The 17,213-nt window shown below is 42.4% G+C and overlaps 1 protein-coding gene across 1 annotated transcript in view; it reads left to right on the top strand.

Annotated features, from left to right (window-relative positions):
• ank3b (ankyrin 3b) overlaps positions 1 to 17,213 on the top strand; it is a 422,959-nt gene that overhangs the window by 216,651 nt on the left and 189,095 nt on the right. Inside the window, exon 2 of the mRNA XM_052027524.1 lies at positions 3,198 to 3,299. Coding sequence (XP_051883484.1) covers positions 3,198 to 3,299 — 102 coding nt within the window. The remainder of the gene's footprint in view (positions 1 to 3,197; positions 3,300 to 17,213) is intronic.

Below are 17,213 nucleotides of genomic sequence, written 5' to 3'. Positions count from 1 at the left end.
GTACACATCAGTACGTTCTCCCCGTGACTGCGTGGGTTTCCTCCAGGTGCTCCGGTTTCCTCCCACATTCCAAAGACATACGAGTTAGGAAGTTGTGGGCATGCTATGTTGGTACTTGCGGGCTGCCCCCAGAAAACTCTACACAAAAGAGGCATTTCACTGTGTGTTTTGATGTACATGTGACTAATAAAGAAAGAAATCTTAATTGAAGGTGTAATAGGCTTGAAGAATTGAATGGCCTGCTCCTGTTTCTGTGATCCTACATAACGCAAACTGTGCAAAATAAGGCACTTTGAAGAAACATCCTTAATGTGACACACACAGGTGTGATGTACTGTTTCTGTGTGATATAAGTAGTTTTGTGGCAGATATATATAACTGCTTACTGTTAAGGCTGCACTTTTGCTAACATTACCAAGCATTCTGACAAGAAGTATTATATGTAATGTAGCAAGTACAATTGGATATAACAACCTTTAGTTACTTGTTGGTCAGTTATTTTAGGTTGATGCCAAATGAAGAGCTGCAATCACATTAATTGGTCAAGTTTAGGAGGGGTGACCTTGTCTTTATTTACTATAAAAGGCAGTTGATGAATTCTTGCATTGAGTGTTTTGATTTCGGTGATGTTTTTTAAAATATAAGTTGACAACTAGTGGGCCATTTAGAGTGGAGATGATTTGTTAATTACCCCGTCAATCAGGCTTGATGAGCACACTTTTCTCGGTGACTAAGTTTGACTTCACATTCTTTAAGTTGCTGAAGTTTCTATTTCCTCTACACTATTGACTTTATTTCCAAAGTGAATTGACTTTGTCATTTGTATGTTAGGCAGCTTGCTGCAAGATACCTTGCTCCATCTTAGGGACTCATTATCTGAAGCAGTGTTGTCAATAAATTCTCTGTTCTAGATTACAATCTGTATCAAAATATTACATAAAGTTTATACAATTGTCAATTGTTTTGGCCCTGTTACATTTTGCACTTTTCAAAATAAATTGTTTGACACTGGCTTCAGCTATTCTACATTTTAGATTTAGTATCAGCACAAATACAAAAAAGCCATGATATAACTTGTGTGCCTGTCTCAGATCTGAAACTTTATTCTCTTAGTCCATTGCTAAAAGGAAGCTTGATTTCCTCCTGCACAGTAGACACTGTTTCTTATTGTTTCATTAAACCTATTGAAGCTCGGTGTAAACACCTTTGCTTCCAAGTCAAGGTTGTGTGTTCAAATCCCACTTCAGTGTTTTCAATGGAAGATCAAGAGCAACATGTCAGTGAAGGTCAATTGTATTGGTGGAGATGTTGAAATTAAAAGGTGTTATCCCCTCAAATGATCTTAAGCATCCCACAGTAGAATTTTGAGGACCAGCAGAGGAGATCTCCTAGATGTCCAAGCCAATAGTTTTCCCTGAACTATCAATACTATAAAGAAGCAGGTTACAAAAGTTACATATCACATTTTGACTTTATTAAATATCTTAAGGTGTTTCACAGAAGCTTTCCCAAATAAAATTTGGTTTCAGGCTGGTATTTTTTCCAGTGTCCTCAGGCTGGGGAGAGAAACAGAGAGGTCTAAATGGGGAATTCCAGAGTATAAGGAGATACAAGAGAGAGTATAAGGCCTTATTAGCTGGTGCACAACTGGAGGAGTGCAGGTATCTCTGAATGTAGAGGTGAAGTAGATTACAGTCTTGGGGAGCGGCAGAGCATGACAAATTTAAAACTGAACTCTTGGGAGACTGGGAATTTAACTAGCACAGCAGGAATTGGGGGAGTGGGACTTTGTGTCTTTCAACGTGCAGACAGCAGAAATTTGGCCTGGTAGACCCAGAATCTCAGCTTGTTTTTGCCCTAGGAAACTGTTGTCTTCCCACTCACACATGCATTTCCTTGGAAATCATCCATCAATTGAACAGTTTCCATCTCACTTCAACAGTAGACGTCCAGTCCTCCCGTGCTTTCATTCTTCTGAGGACCCTTGCCTTCTTTCTTGAACTGAAACTAAACCAGTCTCCCTCCTTGTGGCTGAACTTGTGCTTAGATGGAACAGTGTCACAGTTCACGTGTGTTTCCTTCAAATAAGATGCGTTGTTATATGAGCTTGCGTGCACCTTCCCAATGCCTCCTTTTCCATGTGATATTTGGCACGTACTTTGTTATACGCAGATCCCGTCTTTTGCCACTTTTTTGATACATTGATGACTGTACCGTGAACATTATGGAAAATTTTGTCATTATTACTCATTTCTTCTTTTTTACTTTCAAATCCAACCTGATCTTTCTCTTCATTATTTCCATTTCTGGGTTGGGGTTATTTTGATTTTGTTCTGTCCTCTCACATGCACTCTGTTATATCTCAATTGCTGATACCACCTTCCAGATCAGGGCTGGATGCTGCCTGACCAGCTGAGTTCCTCCAGCAGTTTTTTCTTTTGACTACCATATAACTAACTTACAGCTCATGGATCAACTTGTTTGATGCCTGCTTAGGGGAGACGCATACAGCAGCTTTTACTTTAAATGAAAATACTGGAATAACCTTCACTACTCTCTGGGTACTTGAGTCAGCGTCACTCATTGGCTTTTCTCAAGTTAATGAATCTACTTCAATATTCATGCATTCTCTGAATTTATGTAATTGTATTTTGTTCATTTCTATCATGCTTCCTTTTGTCTTGCTCTATTTTCACATCAGTCATGTAACTATTTACTGTTTTCCATCCATTCACTTAGCAATTCATTCATGTGTATGCTTTTATCTCACATTTCTAAGTTGTTCATCTAGCATACCTTCCAGTTTGCTTGGAAGGCTATATTCAAGTCATCCAAAATGTTCTATCCTGTGGAAGTACTACATGACTTGAGGTCTTTCAGAATGTTCATATTCTCCATCTGCAGTGCAGAAGTAATGTGATCACAAATGTCGACTGCAATCCGTGCATGAAATTACTGCACCATCATGCAGCAGTTGCCTTTTCCTATATTGGCTTGGCCGCCTTGTATATTATGGAAGTTCTATTGAGAGCGTAGCAGGGAGAACCCTGGGAAAATGCAGGGTCAATGGAAATCTTACCTGAGTAAATTGTCCTTTCTCTTTTGATATTTCATTGTTGATCCAGTGCAAATTGTGTCCAGTTGGTTTGCAAACACTTTTGTCTAATTAAACACTTCTTTTCCCTTTTTTTAAATAGACTGACACCAATGCAAGCTACCTACGTGCTGCTCGAGCTGGCAACTTGGAAAAGGCCCTTGATTATATCAAAGCTGGAGTTGACATAAACATCTGCAACCAGGTATGTCAACCCCACACAGATTTGGTTTACTTTAGAGATATTGTGGTTTTTGTTCATTACTAAAGTACAGTAAAAGTCTGCGTGTGTCACTCTCTTGGTTAGGATTCTGAATTTGAATTATTTCACTAATTTAAGAATAGCATTTCTCTATTCCTTTACGAAATCAAGACACTTAGAATATTCTGCTTGCTGGAGAGTGTGTAATGCATGGATCAAATTTGGAGTACAGGATTATTAAATAACACTTTGTTGCCATTCATAGAATTAATCAGATCACAAAGGAAAGAAAAATCTTTGAATTTTAGAAGGCAATCTCAAACTGCTCTATGGCTGTTTGGATAACAGAATTTCTCAGATCACTACCCAAAAATTTGAGACACGGAATAAAATTTGCTCTTAGGGAATTTATACAAATAAATGCAATTTTTTTTCAACTTGCTTTTCTTGACGTATGCACAGATGATGCAGCTTCATATTATGGAAAATTGCAATACGGACTGTTTTCAAGGAATGTAATAATGCCGTCCCCCCCACCCCATAACGTGGGTATCACGTGCCTGTTCTTGTATGTAACCTGTTCCCTGTGCTTCACATCAAAATCAATTTAGTGTTGTTGCTAAAACATTTGACAAGCCTCTCTCAAAGGACTTGAGTTCAAAATCTGGGCTTACATTGCAATATGTGATTTAAGGGAGTATTGTTCAGTTGGATAAGACATTTGGCAATTGACATTCGACATTCTTCCCATGACTGGCAAGCTGCCTGAGCTGTTGGGAGTATGCTATTGCTCCTAACATATTCCCAGGTGGAATCTCTTGAAGGGAGGCTGACTGGTGATACCTGTGCAATATAAAGGTTTTCCAACTGTAAATGATTGACCCTGCCCCTCAAATAGTCTTGACAGCTGTCAGGTTCTCCATTCCCGTTCTTGTTGGCCATGCATGAGGTCCTGCCATTTTTGGCATCAGAGAAACTTCCATGATGATAAAAAGCATATGTTCATTTGTCAATAATGCTAAGTTACTCTTGGCAATTTTCAATTTATAACAGAGAGGGTGAAGAGATGTTAAGTTTCATGGAATAATTGCAATGGTTTGATGTGTTACATAAGTTAAGCAGGATGTCCTTTTCCCAGCAATGCTATGATTCCCCTGCTCTACTGGCCTTTCTCACTGTGCACCTATAAATATTAGGATTCTAACTGCAACAGTGTTCAATCTTCATATTGCTTATAGTTCCTGGAAGGTCAGTCTTATCCAAACATTGAATGCTGAGAATGATCTGGACCTGGTATTTTTTGATGGTTCCAAGGCGCAGTTAGGAAACAGTTTTTCTTATTGTTGGCTTTATCAAGGGACATTTCCAAATTTGTTTAAAATTCATATTTTTTTTATTGAACAAGTATTTTGGAGTCATACTTTAGGATATGGATATCAATTGAGAGAATTTGATAACCATTGAGTTGGAAAGTCAGTTTTTTAACTTGTTGATAAAATGGGTTTAAAAGAAATTAAGAACATTTGAACCAAGATGGATCATTTGGTTGAGTTGCCGCCTGGTGATGGTTGTTCTATCTCAAGGGTCACCAGATCTCAAGATCTACAGCTTGTCCTGCGTTCTCAATTTGGTGTGGCCATTTTGAGGGTGGCTATTTTTTTTTGAGTTCCAAGTGCTTGACATCTAATTGCAGAGGCTTAGACAAGTGAGGCTGAGTGATGACTGGGTCTGTTTTACAGCAGGGCAAATATTGGATGAACAGTCATGACAGGGACTGTATTGTCAGGGAGTCAGGCAGACATATCTGTGGCTGCGGGTGTGAGAACAGTACAATGTGTTGTCTCTCTGGGTCAAGGATGTCACTGAGCTGGTGCAGAACATTCTGAAAGGGGAGGGTGTGGAGCCAGAGGTCATGCTCCATGTTAGTGTGACATGGGTGAGGAAAGAGATGAGATCCTGCAAAGAGAATTTAGGGAGTTAAGTAGAAAGTTGAAAAGTAGGACCTTTTAGGCTTTTAATCTTGGGATTAGTCCCGGAGCCATGAGGGACTAATCTAAATGCATGGCTAAAGACTGGTGCAGGGGCAGAGCTTTCAGATATTTGGGTAATTGGAATCTTTTCTGGGGCAGGGGTGACTTGTATAAGAAGGTTAGGTGGCACCTGAACTGGAGGGAGACTAATATCCTGGCAGGGAGGTTTTCCAGTGCTGCTTGGGATGGTTTAAACCAGTGACACAGGGGTGTGAGATCCAAATTACAGTGTAGCAGCAGGAGAGAGAGAAGGGTATGTAGTAATTGGAGCAGGCATATTCAGAGGGCAGAGAAGGCAGAGATGGGTGGAGGGAGCACAAGAGGTAAGACGGATGAGCTGAGAGTGTAGATTATGATACTGTGGCAATCACAGAAACATGGCTGAGGGAAGGGCAGGACCGGCAGCCCAATGTTCCTGGATACAGTATTTTCAGAATCAGGTTTATTATCACTGTCTTATATGAGATGAAATTTGTTGTTTTGCGGGAGCAGTAGTGTAAGACATAAAATTACAATAAATTACAAAATAAATAAATAGTGCAAAAAAAAGGAATAATGAGGTAGTGTTCATGGACCGTTCAGAAATCTGATGGCAGAGTGGAAGAAGCGGTTCCTAAATTGTTGAGTGTGGGTCTTCAAGCTCCTGAATCTCCTCCCCCATGGTAGTAGCGAGATGGTGAGTGTCTTTAGTGATGGATGCCACCGCCTTGAGGCGCCGCCTCTTGAAGATGTCCTCGATGGTGGGGAGGGTTGTGACTGTGATGGAGCTGGCTGAGTCTACAACCCCCTGCAGCCCCTTGCAATCCCGTGCATTGGAGCCTCTGTACTAGGCTGTGATGTAACCTGTCAAAATGCTCTCCACCGTACATTTGTCAGAAGTTACAAGAGTCTTTGGTGACATATCAGATCTCCTCAAACTCCTAACGAAATAGAGACGCTTGCATGCCTTCTTTGTCATTGCATCAATGTGTTGAGCCCAGGATAGATCCTCCAAGATGTTGACCCCCAGGAACTTGAAGCTGCTCACCCTTTCCACCGTTGACCCCTCAATGAAGACTGGTGTGTGTTCTCCCGACTTCCCCTTCCTAAAGTCCACAATCAATTCCTTGCTGATGTTGAGTTCAAGATTGCTGTTGCGATACCACTCAACCAGCTGATCTATCTCACTCCTGTACGCCTCCTCATCACCATCTGAGATTTTACCGACAACAGTGGTGTCATCTGTGAATTTATAGATGGTGTTTGAGCTGTGTCTAGCTACACGATCATGAATGTAGAGAGAGTAGAGCAGTGGGCTAAGCATGCATCCTTGAGGTGCGCCTGTGTTGATTGTCAGTGAGGAGGGGATGTTACTGCCGATCCGCACTGACTGTGGTCTCCCGATGAGGAAGTTGAGAATCCATTTCCAGAGGGAGGTACAGAAGCCCAGGTTTAGAAGCTTGGTGATTAATAGTGAGATAAACCTGAGGGGGGACAATATCCTTGCAGCCAGGTTTGCTGGGATGGTTCGGGAGGGCTTAAACTAGTTTGCGAGGGGGATGGGAACCAGAGGAGTAGGTCAGAGGAAGAAGGGGATGGGGAAAAGTCAGACCTAACAGGTAGAGAGGCTTTGAGGAAGGAGAAGCAGAGTACAGGCTATAAAAGTAGTAAGGCGGATGGGCTAAAGTGCATTTACTTAAATGCAAGAAGCATCAGGAATAAGGGAGATGAACAGAGCTTGGATAAGTACATGGGACTATGATATTGCGGCTATCACAGAGACATGGCTGACATCAGGGCAGAAATGGATATTGAATATTCCTGGTTTTCAGTGTTTTAAAAGGGATAGGGAAGGGGAGAGGAGGAGGGGTGGCGATACTGGTCAGGGACACTATTACAGCTGCAGAAAGGGTGGATAATGTAGAAGGATCCTCTCTAGAGTCAATATGAGTGGAAGTTAGGAACAAGAAAGGAGCAGTTACTCTACTGGGAGTATTCTATAGGCCCCCTGGTAGCAGTAGGGATACTGAGGAGCAGATTGGGAGGCAGATTTTGGAAAGATGCAAAGATAACAGGGTTATTATAGTGGGAGACTTTAACTTCCCAAATATTGATTGGCACCTGCTTAGTCCCAAGGGTTTAGATGGGGCAGAGTTTGTTAAGTGTGTCCAGGACGGATTCCTGTCACAGTATGTTGACAGGCTGACTAGAGGAAATGCCATATTAGATCTAGTTTTAGGTAATGAACCAGGTCAGGTGACAAATCTATCGGTGGGTCAGCATTTGGGGGACAGTGACCACTGCTCCATAACCATTAGAATTGTCATGGACGGGGATAGGAGCAAAGAGGACGGGAAGATATTTAATTGGGGAAAGGCGAATTATGAGGCTATAAGGCGAGAACTTGAGAGTGTGAATTGGGATGACATTTTTGAAGGGAAATGTACTACGGAGATGTGGTCGATGTTCAGGGATCTCTTGCAGGATGTTAGGGATAAATTTGTCCTGGTGAGGCAGAGAAGGAATGGCAGGGTGAAGGAACCATGGGTGATGAGAACTGTGGAACAACTAGTTAGGAAGAAGAAGGCAGCATACATAAGGTGTAAGCAGCAAGGATCAGACAGGGCTTGTGAGGAATATAGAGTAGCAAGGAGGGAACTTAAGAAGGGGCTGAGGAGAGCGAGAAGGGAACATGAAAAGGCTTTGGCAAGTAGGGTTAAGGAGAATTCCAAGGCTTTTTACTCGTAAGTGAAGAGCAGAAGGATGGCTAGGGTAAAGGTAGGTCCGATTAAAGACAAAGGTGGGGAGCTGTGCCTGGAAGCTGTGGAAGTGGGTGAGGTTCTCAATGAATACTTTTCTTCAGTATTCACCAAGGAGAGGGGTCTTGATGACACTGAGGACAGTGTTGGTAAGGGTAATGTTTTAGAGCATGTAGATATCAAGAGAGAGGATGTGTTGGAGCTGTTAGAAAATATTAGGACAGGTAAGTCCCCAGGGGCTGACGGAATATTCCCCAGGCTGCTTCGTGAGGCTAGGGAGGAGATTGCTGATCCGTTGGCTAGGATCTTTGAGTCCTCATTGTCCACGGGGATGGTACCAGTGGATTGGAGGGTGGCGAATGTTGTCCCCTTATTCAAAAAAGGTAGTAGGGATAGTCCAGGGAATTACAGACCAGTGAGCCTTATGTCTGTGGTGGGTAAGCTGCTAGAAAGGATTCTAAGAGATAGGATCTGAGCATTTAGAGAATCATGGACTGATTAGGGACAGCCAGCATGGCTTTGTGAAGGGAAGATCTTGCCTCACTAGCCTGATAGGGTTCTTTGAGGAGGTGACCAGGAAGATTGATGAGGGTAGTGCAGTAGATGTGGTCTACATGGGTTTTAGTAAAGTGTTTGACAAGGTTCCACATGGTAGGCTTCTTCAGAAGGTCAGAGGCCAGGGGATCCAGGGAGGCTTGGCCATGTGGATTCAGAATTGGCTTACCTGTAGAAAGCAGAGCGTTGTGGTGGAGGGAGTGCATTCGGATTGGAGGGCTGTGACTAGTGGTTACCCACAAGGATTGGTTCTGGGACCTCTACTTTTTGTGATATTTATTAATGACTTAGATGAGGGGGTGGAAGGGTGGGTTAGCAAGTTTGCAGATGACACAAAGATCAGTGGTGTTGTAGATAGTGTGGAGGGCTGTCGAAGCTTACGGAGGGATATTGATAGGATGCAGAGCTGGGCTGACAAGTGGCAGACGGAGTTCAATCCGGAGAAGTGTGAAGTGGTACACTTTGGAAGAACAAACTCCAAGGCAGAATACAAGGTAAATGACAGGATTCTGGGCAGTGTAGAGAAGCAGAGGGATCTGGGGGTTCGTGTTGACAGATCACTGAAAGTTGCCACACAGGTTGATAGGGTAGTTAAGAAAGCTTATGGGATGTTAGCTTTCATAAGTCGTGGGATCGAGTTTAAGAGCCGCGAAGTAATGATGCAGCTTTACAAAACTCTGGTTCGACTACAGTTGGAGTACTGTGTCCAGTTCTGGTCGCCTCATTATAGGAGGGATGTGGAGACGTTGGAGAGGGTGCAGAGGAGATTTACCAGGATGCTGCCTGGATTAGAGAGTATGGATTATGAGGCGAGACTAAAGGAGCTAGGGCTTTACTCATTGGAGAGAAGGAGGATGAGGGGAGATATGATAGAGGTATACAAAATATTAAGAGGAATAGATAGAGTAGACAGCCAGTGCCTCTTTCCCAGGGCACCAAAGCTTAATACAAGAGGGCATGGCTTTAAGGTAATGGGGGGAGAAGCTCCAGGGAAATGTCAGAGGGAGGTTTTTCACCCAGAGAGTAGTTGGTGCATGGAATGCGCTGCCTGGAGTGGTGGTGGAGGCTGATACGTTGGTCAAGTTCAAGAGATTGTTAGATAAGCATATGGAGGAATTTAAGATAGAGGGATATATGGGAGGAAGGGGTTAGATAGCCTTAGGAGTGGTTTGAAGGTCGGCACAACATGGTGGGCCGAAGGGCCTGTATTGTGCTGTATTGTTCTATGGTTCTATGGTAAAGTTGGTATTGAACACTGAGCTATAATCAATAAACAGCAGTCTGATGTACGTTTGAATACACCTGACATATATTCAGGTGGGACGGGGATTCCAAAAGGGGAGGAAGTGTTGCATTGCTGATCAGGGAGACCACTACAGCAGTACTCGGGGCGGATATCCTGGAGGGGTCGGCAAATGAAAGTATGTGGCTAGAACTTGGAAGTAAGAAAGGGGCAATCACTGCGATGGAATTATAACATATAGGCTTCCAAACAGTCAGTGGGATTTGGAAGAACAAGTACATAGACAAATAGCAGTAGGATGCAAATGCAATAAGGTTGCCATAATGGGTGATTTATCTTTCTCAATATTGACTGATTGCACTAGTGTAAGGGGCCTAGATGGGGTGGAATTTGTTAAATGCATCCAGGAAGGGTTTTTAAAGCACTATGTAGAGTGCCCTACCAGGGAGGGAGTTATACTTGATGTTATTTTAGGGAATGAGGATGGACAAGTGGTGGAAGCATCTATGGTGGAACCCTTTGTGGACAGTGATCACAATTCGGTGAGCTTTAAGGTAGTCATGGGAAAGGGTAAGATTGGATCTGGAGTTAAGGGCTTAAATTGGGGGAGGGCTGACTTCGGTAGTATAAGACATGACCTTGTGAAAGTAGATTAGGAGCAGGTGCCAGAGGGAAAAACAACATCTGATAAGTGGGAGGTGTTTAAAAGCAAAATAGTAAAAGTTCAGAGCCAGCATGTCCCTGTACGAGTAAGAAGCAAGGATGGTAAGATTAGGGAACCTTGGTTAACAAAGGAAATTGAGGGTTTGATCAGGAAAAAGAAGGAAGCATATGTCAGGTGTTGGAAATTGTTATCAAGTGAGTCCTTTGAGATTTATAGAGGACAGAGGAGAGATCTTAAGAAAGCGGGTACGAGGCCAAAAATGAGATATGAAATGGCCCTGGCCAACAGAAATAAAGGGCATTCCCAAAAGCTTTTATAAATACATTAGAAGAAAGAGGGTAGCTAAGGAAAAAGTAGGCCCCCTCAGGGACCGTGAGGGAAGTCTTTGGGAGGAACCAGGGGTTAGGTGTAGTGTCCTGAATGAATACTTGGCAACAGTGTTCACTGGGGAGGAGGATGGGGAAGGTGTACACTGGTAATCTGGAATGTGTGTGGATCAGAAAGTGTTCGAGATATTGACGCATGTTAAGGTGGACAAATCCCCAGGGACTGATGAAGTTATCACAGGGTGTTATGGAAACCAAGGGAGGAGATTGCTGGGTCTCTAGGAGATTTTTGCATCATCTATAGCCACGGGCGAGTTACTGGATGACTGGAGGTTAGCTAATGTGGTTCCCATATTCAAGCAGGGCAGTGGGGATAAGATGGGAAACTACAGGCCAGTGAGCCTTGTGTCAGTAGTTGGAGAAACTCTTGGAAAAAATTCTTAGGGATGGGATTTATGATTATTTGGAAAGGCAGTGACTGCTTTGGGGGAGTCAGCGTGGTTTTGTGCCTGGGAAATCCTGCCTCACAAATCTGATTGAGGGTTTTGAGGAGGTTACAAAGAAAATTGATAAAGTCAAGGTGGTAGATGTGGCATACATGGACTTGAGCAAGGCTTTTGACGAGGTCTCACATGGTAAGCTGGTCCAGAAAGTTAGGGCACATGGGATCCAAGGTGTTTTGGCAAACTGGATCCATAATTGGCTTGGTGACCTCACGATCTACCATGTTGTGACCTTGCACCTTATTGCACTGCACTTTCTCTGTAGCTGTAACACTTTACTCTGTACTGTTATTGTTTTTTACCTGTACTATATCAGTGCACTCTGTACTAACTCAATGTAACTGCACTATGTAATGAATTGACCTGTACGATCGGTTTGTAAGACAAGCTTTTCACTGTACCTCGCTATAAGTGACATTAATAAACCAATACCAATACCAATACCAATACCAATATAAGACAGAGGGTTGTGGTGGAGGGTTGTTTTTCTCACCGGACATCTGTAACTGGTGGTGTACTGCAGGGATCGGTTCAGGGACCATTGTTGTTTGTCATGTAAATAAATGACTCGGATAAAAATGTCTGTGGTCTGATAAGTAAGTTTGCTGATGACACAAAAATTGGTAGAGTAGAAGATAGTGAAGAAGGTTGTGAAAGGATACAGAGGGATCTAGATCAGCTTGGGTGAAGCAGTGGCAGGTGGAATTTAATCCAGACAACTGCGAGGAAACGCATTTTGGGTCATCTAATACTGGCAAGGCATGCACAGTAAATGACAAGGACCTTGGAAGCATTGATGTACTGAGGGACTTTGGGGTGCAAGTTCATAGCTCCCCGAAAATGAGATGGATGGGGTAGTGAAGAAGGTGTTTAACTTGCTAACCTTCATAGGCAAGGGTATTGATTAGGCTACACTTGGAATATTGTGTGCTGTTCTGGTCACCATACTATAGAAAGGATGTGGTAGCACTCGAAAGAGTTCTGAAGAGATTAACCAGGATGTTGCCTGGAATTGAGGGCTTTAGTTACAAGGAGAGATTGGGTGGGGTGGGATTGTTCTCACTGGAGCGCAGGAGGATGAGAGGTGACCTTATAGAGGTTTATAAAATAATGAGGGGCATGGATAGACTAGATAGTCAGCATTTTTTCAAGGATAGGGGAGTCTAAAACTAGAGGACGTAGGTTTAAGGTGAGAGGGGAAATATTTCAAGGAGATCTGAGGGGCAAGTTTCTCACACAGGGTGGTGGGTATTTGAAACAAGCTGGCAGAGGTGGTGGTCAAGGCAGGTACGATACCAGCACTTTAAAAGCATTTGAACAGGTACTTGGATAGGGATATGGGCCAAATGCAGGAAAATGGGATAAGTGTAGAGATAGGCATCTCGGCCAGCATGATTGAGTCAGGTGGAAGGGTCTGTTTCTGTGCTGTATGACCCTATGACTCTAATGAGCCTGATCCACAGCAAGTTTCCTCAACTCCATTGAAACAAAGACACTGTTCCACGGAACTTAGTGAGACAGAGTCTCTTCTTTTTCCAAGACGTCACTGGGACAGAGGATGGTAGAGGGACCAAATTGAACAAATGTAAATTGAAAGAGATGGGCAGAGAGTTCGGCACGTCTCGAGCTCGAGTGCTGAGCAGCAGAGTCAGGACAAGGTGGAGGGAGCAGGATAATCCCAAGGCCTTTTCTTCCTGCTTTCTGGAGAATCCTTTCTGGAGAATCCTTTCTGATTGCAAATTAGGAGTGTAGTAGTTAATGTCAACTGATTGATGATCTAAGAGGCTTGGGCTAGCAGTCCTGAGAACATGGATCTAAGTCCAGTCTTTCCATTTTCAAAATTTGGTTTCAGTTTAAAAACATAAACTTTTAGTTGGATTTTTAAAAATCCAACCAGCTCATCAACAGTTTTTAGAAAGAAAACCACCTGTTCCTACACAGTGTCGCCTGTATGTGGCTCCACTTCAACGCCGGTTAAGAATATTTAACTCTTAGTTTCTCTTTGAGGTGGCCTGGTGGAATTAAGATGAAAGCAGCTTTACCAGTGATAATTGCATTCTAAGAATGGCTTCTAAAATAAAATTTTCTTTTTCACTTCCTGATTAGAATTCACCATTTCTCTGTGAAATTCTTGGACATTTCTTTGCATAAGAGGGATACCACAAAGTAACAGCTTTGTTGACTTGTAACAAGTTTGGATCATGGATTGGGGAAAAGTAATTGTGCTTGTGGTGAGCACTCAGGACAGTTGTCAGTCAAGTACATTCAAAGCTACTGAAATATAATGATGTCACTACTATAATGTGCACACTAAGAGGATTTCGACCAAAAACTACAATGTATGTTGTAGCAGTTTCAATGTTATCCTTTGGGACAAAAACCATCAGTCAAATGATGCTCTGTACTTCATTATTATTCATACCCTTTTTCCTGCATTTTTAAATCCACCAGTGTAATCCTAATTGGCCTTCAGTGCTCCATCTCTTCCAAACTTTAGCTCCTTCATAACCAAAAGTCTTCCATTCCACATCAAGTCCTGATTGACCATCATCTATTGTTATGGAGCCCTATTGGCTTCCAGTCTGTCTATCTCCTCAGATTTAAAATTCTTATCCTCGGGGATAGGAACCTCCATCGGTCACATCTGCCCCTCAATTTTGTATCCTTCTTCAAAACTATAAACCCACAAATGCTACATTGCCCTTGGGTGGGTACAAAAGAACAAGAGTCCCTCAAGCCTGTTTAACTATTCCATCAGGTTATACTGGTCTGTATTTTAATTTCATCTACCTCTCTTGGCTCACAAAGATCTTCAACTACCTAAGCCTGACTCGTGAATTCTCTTCCCTTAAGCCCTCAGTGTTGTTTGGCCCAGCCTTGATTTGAAACCTTAGTTATTTTTCTCTCCACAGATGCTGCATGACTAGATGGAACTTCACAGCATTTTGCTTTTATTTCAAACTTCCAGCATCCTCAGTATTTTACTTTTGTATAACCTGGAAAACAGCGTTGAGCACTGATCAAGATGCAGTCTGTTTAATCTCTCCTCACAGGACAAATGTGCCATCCCAGGAATCAATGTGTGCAGATTTAAAAGACATTTGGTGTTACCATAGAATAATCTGTACAGAACTGTGCAATGGTGCTCTCTTGGCATTTGTCCCACACAATTTATTTTCTTGATTATATCTCATGATTTTATTACTTTGATAGATGTTTTCTACAGTGCATAATGAATGGAGCTTATTATAGAAGCAAATAAACTGAATATTTAATTTTTTTTCAAGATTTTAGCACAGTTTTAAATATGTGAGGTATTTCCTTTGCATGATCCTTTTAGAAAGATAAGCACAAAATGTTTAAGTTTCTTTCACCAGCATGTAGAGGCAAGGTCATTAAGATTTTTGTTGGAGGTGCTTCTGAAAGCTTCACTGGTGAATGATTGCTAATAGACTTGTCAGTTCTAGGAAACCATTTGGTAAGATTGTGTCAGATCGGGGTGTGATGTAAGATTGTGTCAGATCGGGGTGTGATGTAAGATTGTGTCAGGTCGGGGTGTGATGTAAGATTGTGTCAGGTCGGGGTGTGATGTAAGATTGTGTCAGGTCGGGGTGTGATGTAAGATTGTGTCAGGTCGGGGTGTGATGTAAGATTGTGTCAGATAGGGGTGTGATGTAAGATTGTGTCAGATCGGGGTGTTATATAAGATTGTGTCAGATCGGGGTGTGACGTAAGATTGTGTCAGATAAGGGTGTGACGTAAGATTGTGTCAGATAGGGGTCTGATAGTAGAGCCACTGCAGTGCACCTCCCTTGGACCATATATTGTTCTGAATCAGGTATATCACAAATGTACTCTTTTATTCAAGAATATAAATAGAATTAGCATTAAACAACATGAACAACACCCTGTTCTGACATTTGGTAATATCGTGCATGATCATCTTCCTCAACTCAACTTTTCTGCCCAATTCCAATATGCCTTGACTACCTTGCAGTCTGATGTGTTTGAGACTGTGACACCCACTCTCCCCACACCATTTCTAGGTTCTCCTCCAAGAGGTTAAATCAACTTTGCATCTACTTTGTCTGGTCCTTGAAGAATTTGGTAAATTTCAATGTGATCACCACTCATTCTGCTAAACGCTCGAGAACATAGATGCAGTCTGTTTAATCTCTCCTCCTAGGACACGTGTCATCCCAGGAATCAATGTGTGGATGGGAAAAACTGCAGATCTGCAGTGGGCTGGGGCCACAGAGATCTGAAAGATGAAAATGTGGATTTTTTAATTTAATTACTCACTACCACACCTTCACTAACGTGCACAGCCATTAGGTACTGGCATGGAGCCTATGCAGGTCAGGTAGAGTCAAGTAACGAGTGACAGCACCAGTGTCAGATGTTTAGGATAGAGGTGACACATGTCAGGGAGCAATTGTAGGTCAATGAAGGTGGGTGATGATTGATGGAGTCAGTGTGAGGTCAGATGCATTACCTTCTGTGAAGATGCAATTCAACTGCACCTGGGAAACTGTGTGCTGTGTTTACCATGGAGGTGAAGCAGTATAGTTCTGTTACTTAAAGTACGTCCCTACACTTTGGAATTGGGAATAGAAGTATTATGTATGATTTCATGTTTTTCACCACTATGTTATTGGATTACTGTTCAAAGTAATAAATATTCAGGCAAAGTGTGAGACTGAGAAGGAGCAAGAATAGGCCACTTGGCCTCTTGAGCCTGCCCTTTCATTTTACGTGACTGTGGCTGATCATCAATCACAATGCCATATTCCCACTTACCTATACGCTTTGATGCATCCACAAATTTATCTGTGTCTTTCTTAAAGATATTAAGCAACTTGGGCTTTACACCACTCTTTGGTAGTGAATTCCACAGGTTCACCACTGTCTGAGTGAAGACATTTCTCCTCATGTTTTGTCCTGTTACCTGAGATTGTGACCACTCATTCTCAAAACCCCAGACGGAGGAATTATGCTCTCCACAGGCTCGAAAGAATACAACTGTAGTCGACTTGATCTCTCCATTTATAGTAGTCTCCCAGGAAACATTCTGGTGAACTTTTACTGCACTCCCTCTGTGGCAGGTACATCTTTTCTTAGGTATGGAGACCAAAACTGCACATAATATGCCAGGTTTTTCAACATTTGGTATTTCACAATCCAGCAATATTTAAGTAATGCGCCACCTTTCTGCTTTTCCTACCAAAGTGGTTAACTATAGGTTTATCCATGTTATACTGCATGCACCATATTTTTTTCTGCTCACTCAATCTGTTCAGGTCACATTGAAACCTCTTTGCATCCTGCTCACAATTTATAATCCCATCCAGTTTTGTATCATTGGCAAACTTCAAAATATTGCATTCTGAATCCAATGATTGCTGTGTGTTATAAATAGCTGAGATCCAGGGCTTGATCCTTGTGATATCCCATCTAGTTACTGCCCTGCCGTGCTGAGAAGGACTCATTCGTTCCTGTTGCCTGTCTGTCAATCAATTCTCTACCGATGCCTCTTCTTCTTTGTGGGTTGAGGGTTGAAGGCGATTGGAAGCAAGCAAGCTTTGAAAACAACTTTAAATTGGAGGCATTACTTAACCAAGAGCCAATGTAATTCAGCAAGCACAATGCCAATGAGGATGGTCCAGTTTTAAAAGGAAGACAGCAGAGTTCGGAATGGAATGCATTTTGTCTCAGATATGCCCATCAACTCCCCTTTGATTCTCTTGCCACTTGCCTACAATAAAGGGTAATTGACAGAAGCCAGTCATTGTAATGTTCCTTTAAACTGAGAATTTTTATGCATAATTCCTGTCGTCATCACACTCTCCTGTTTGTTC

Source organism: Pristis pectinata, chromosome 12 (genome assembly GCF_009764475.1).
Source record: "Pristis pectinata isolate sPriPec2 chromosome 12, sPriPec2.1.pri, whole genome shotgun sequence".
NCBI classification, from domain to species: domain Eukaryota; kingdom Metazoa; phylum Chordata; class Chondrichthyes; order Rhinopristiformes; family Pristidae; genus Pristis; species Pristis pectinata.
The sequence above is the reverse complement of the archived record's forward strand: the minus strand, read 5'-3'. Positions and strand labels throughout refer to the sequence as shown.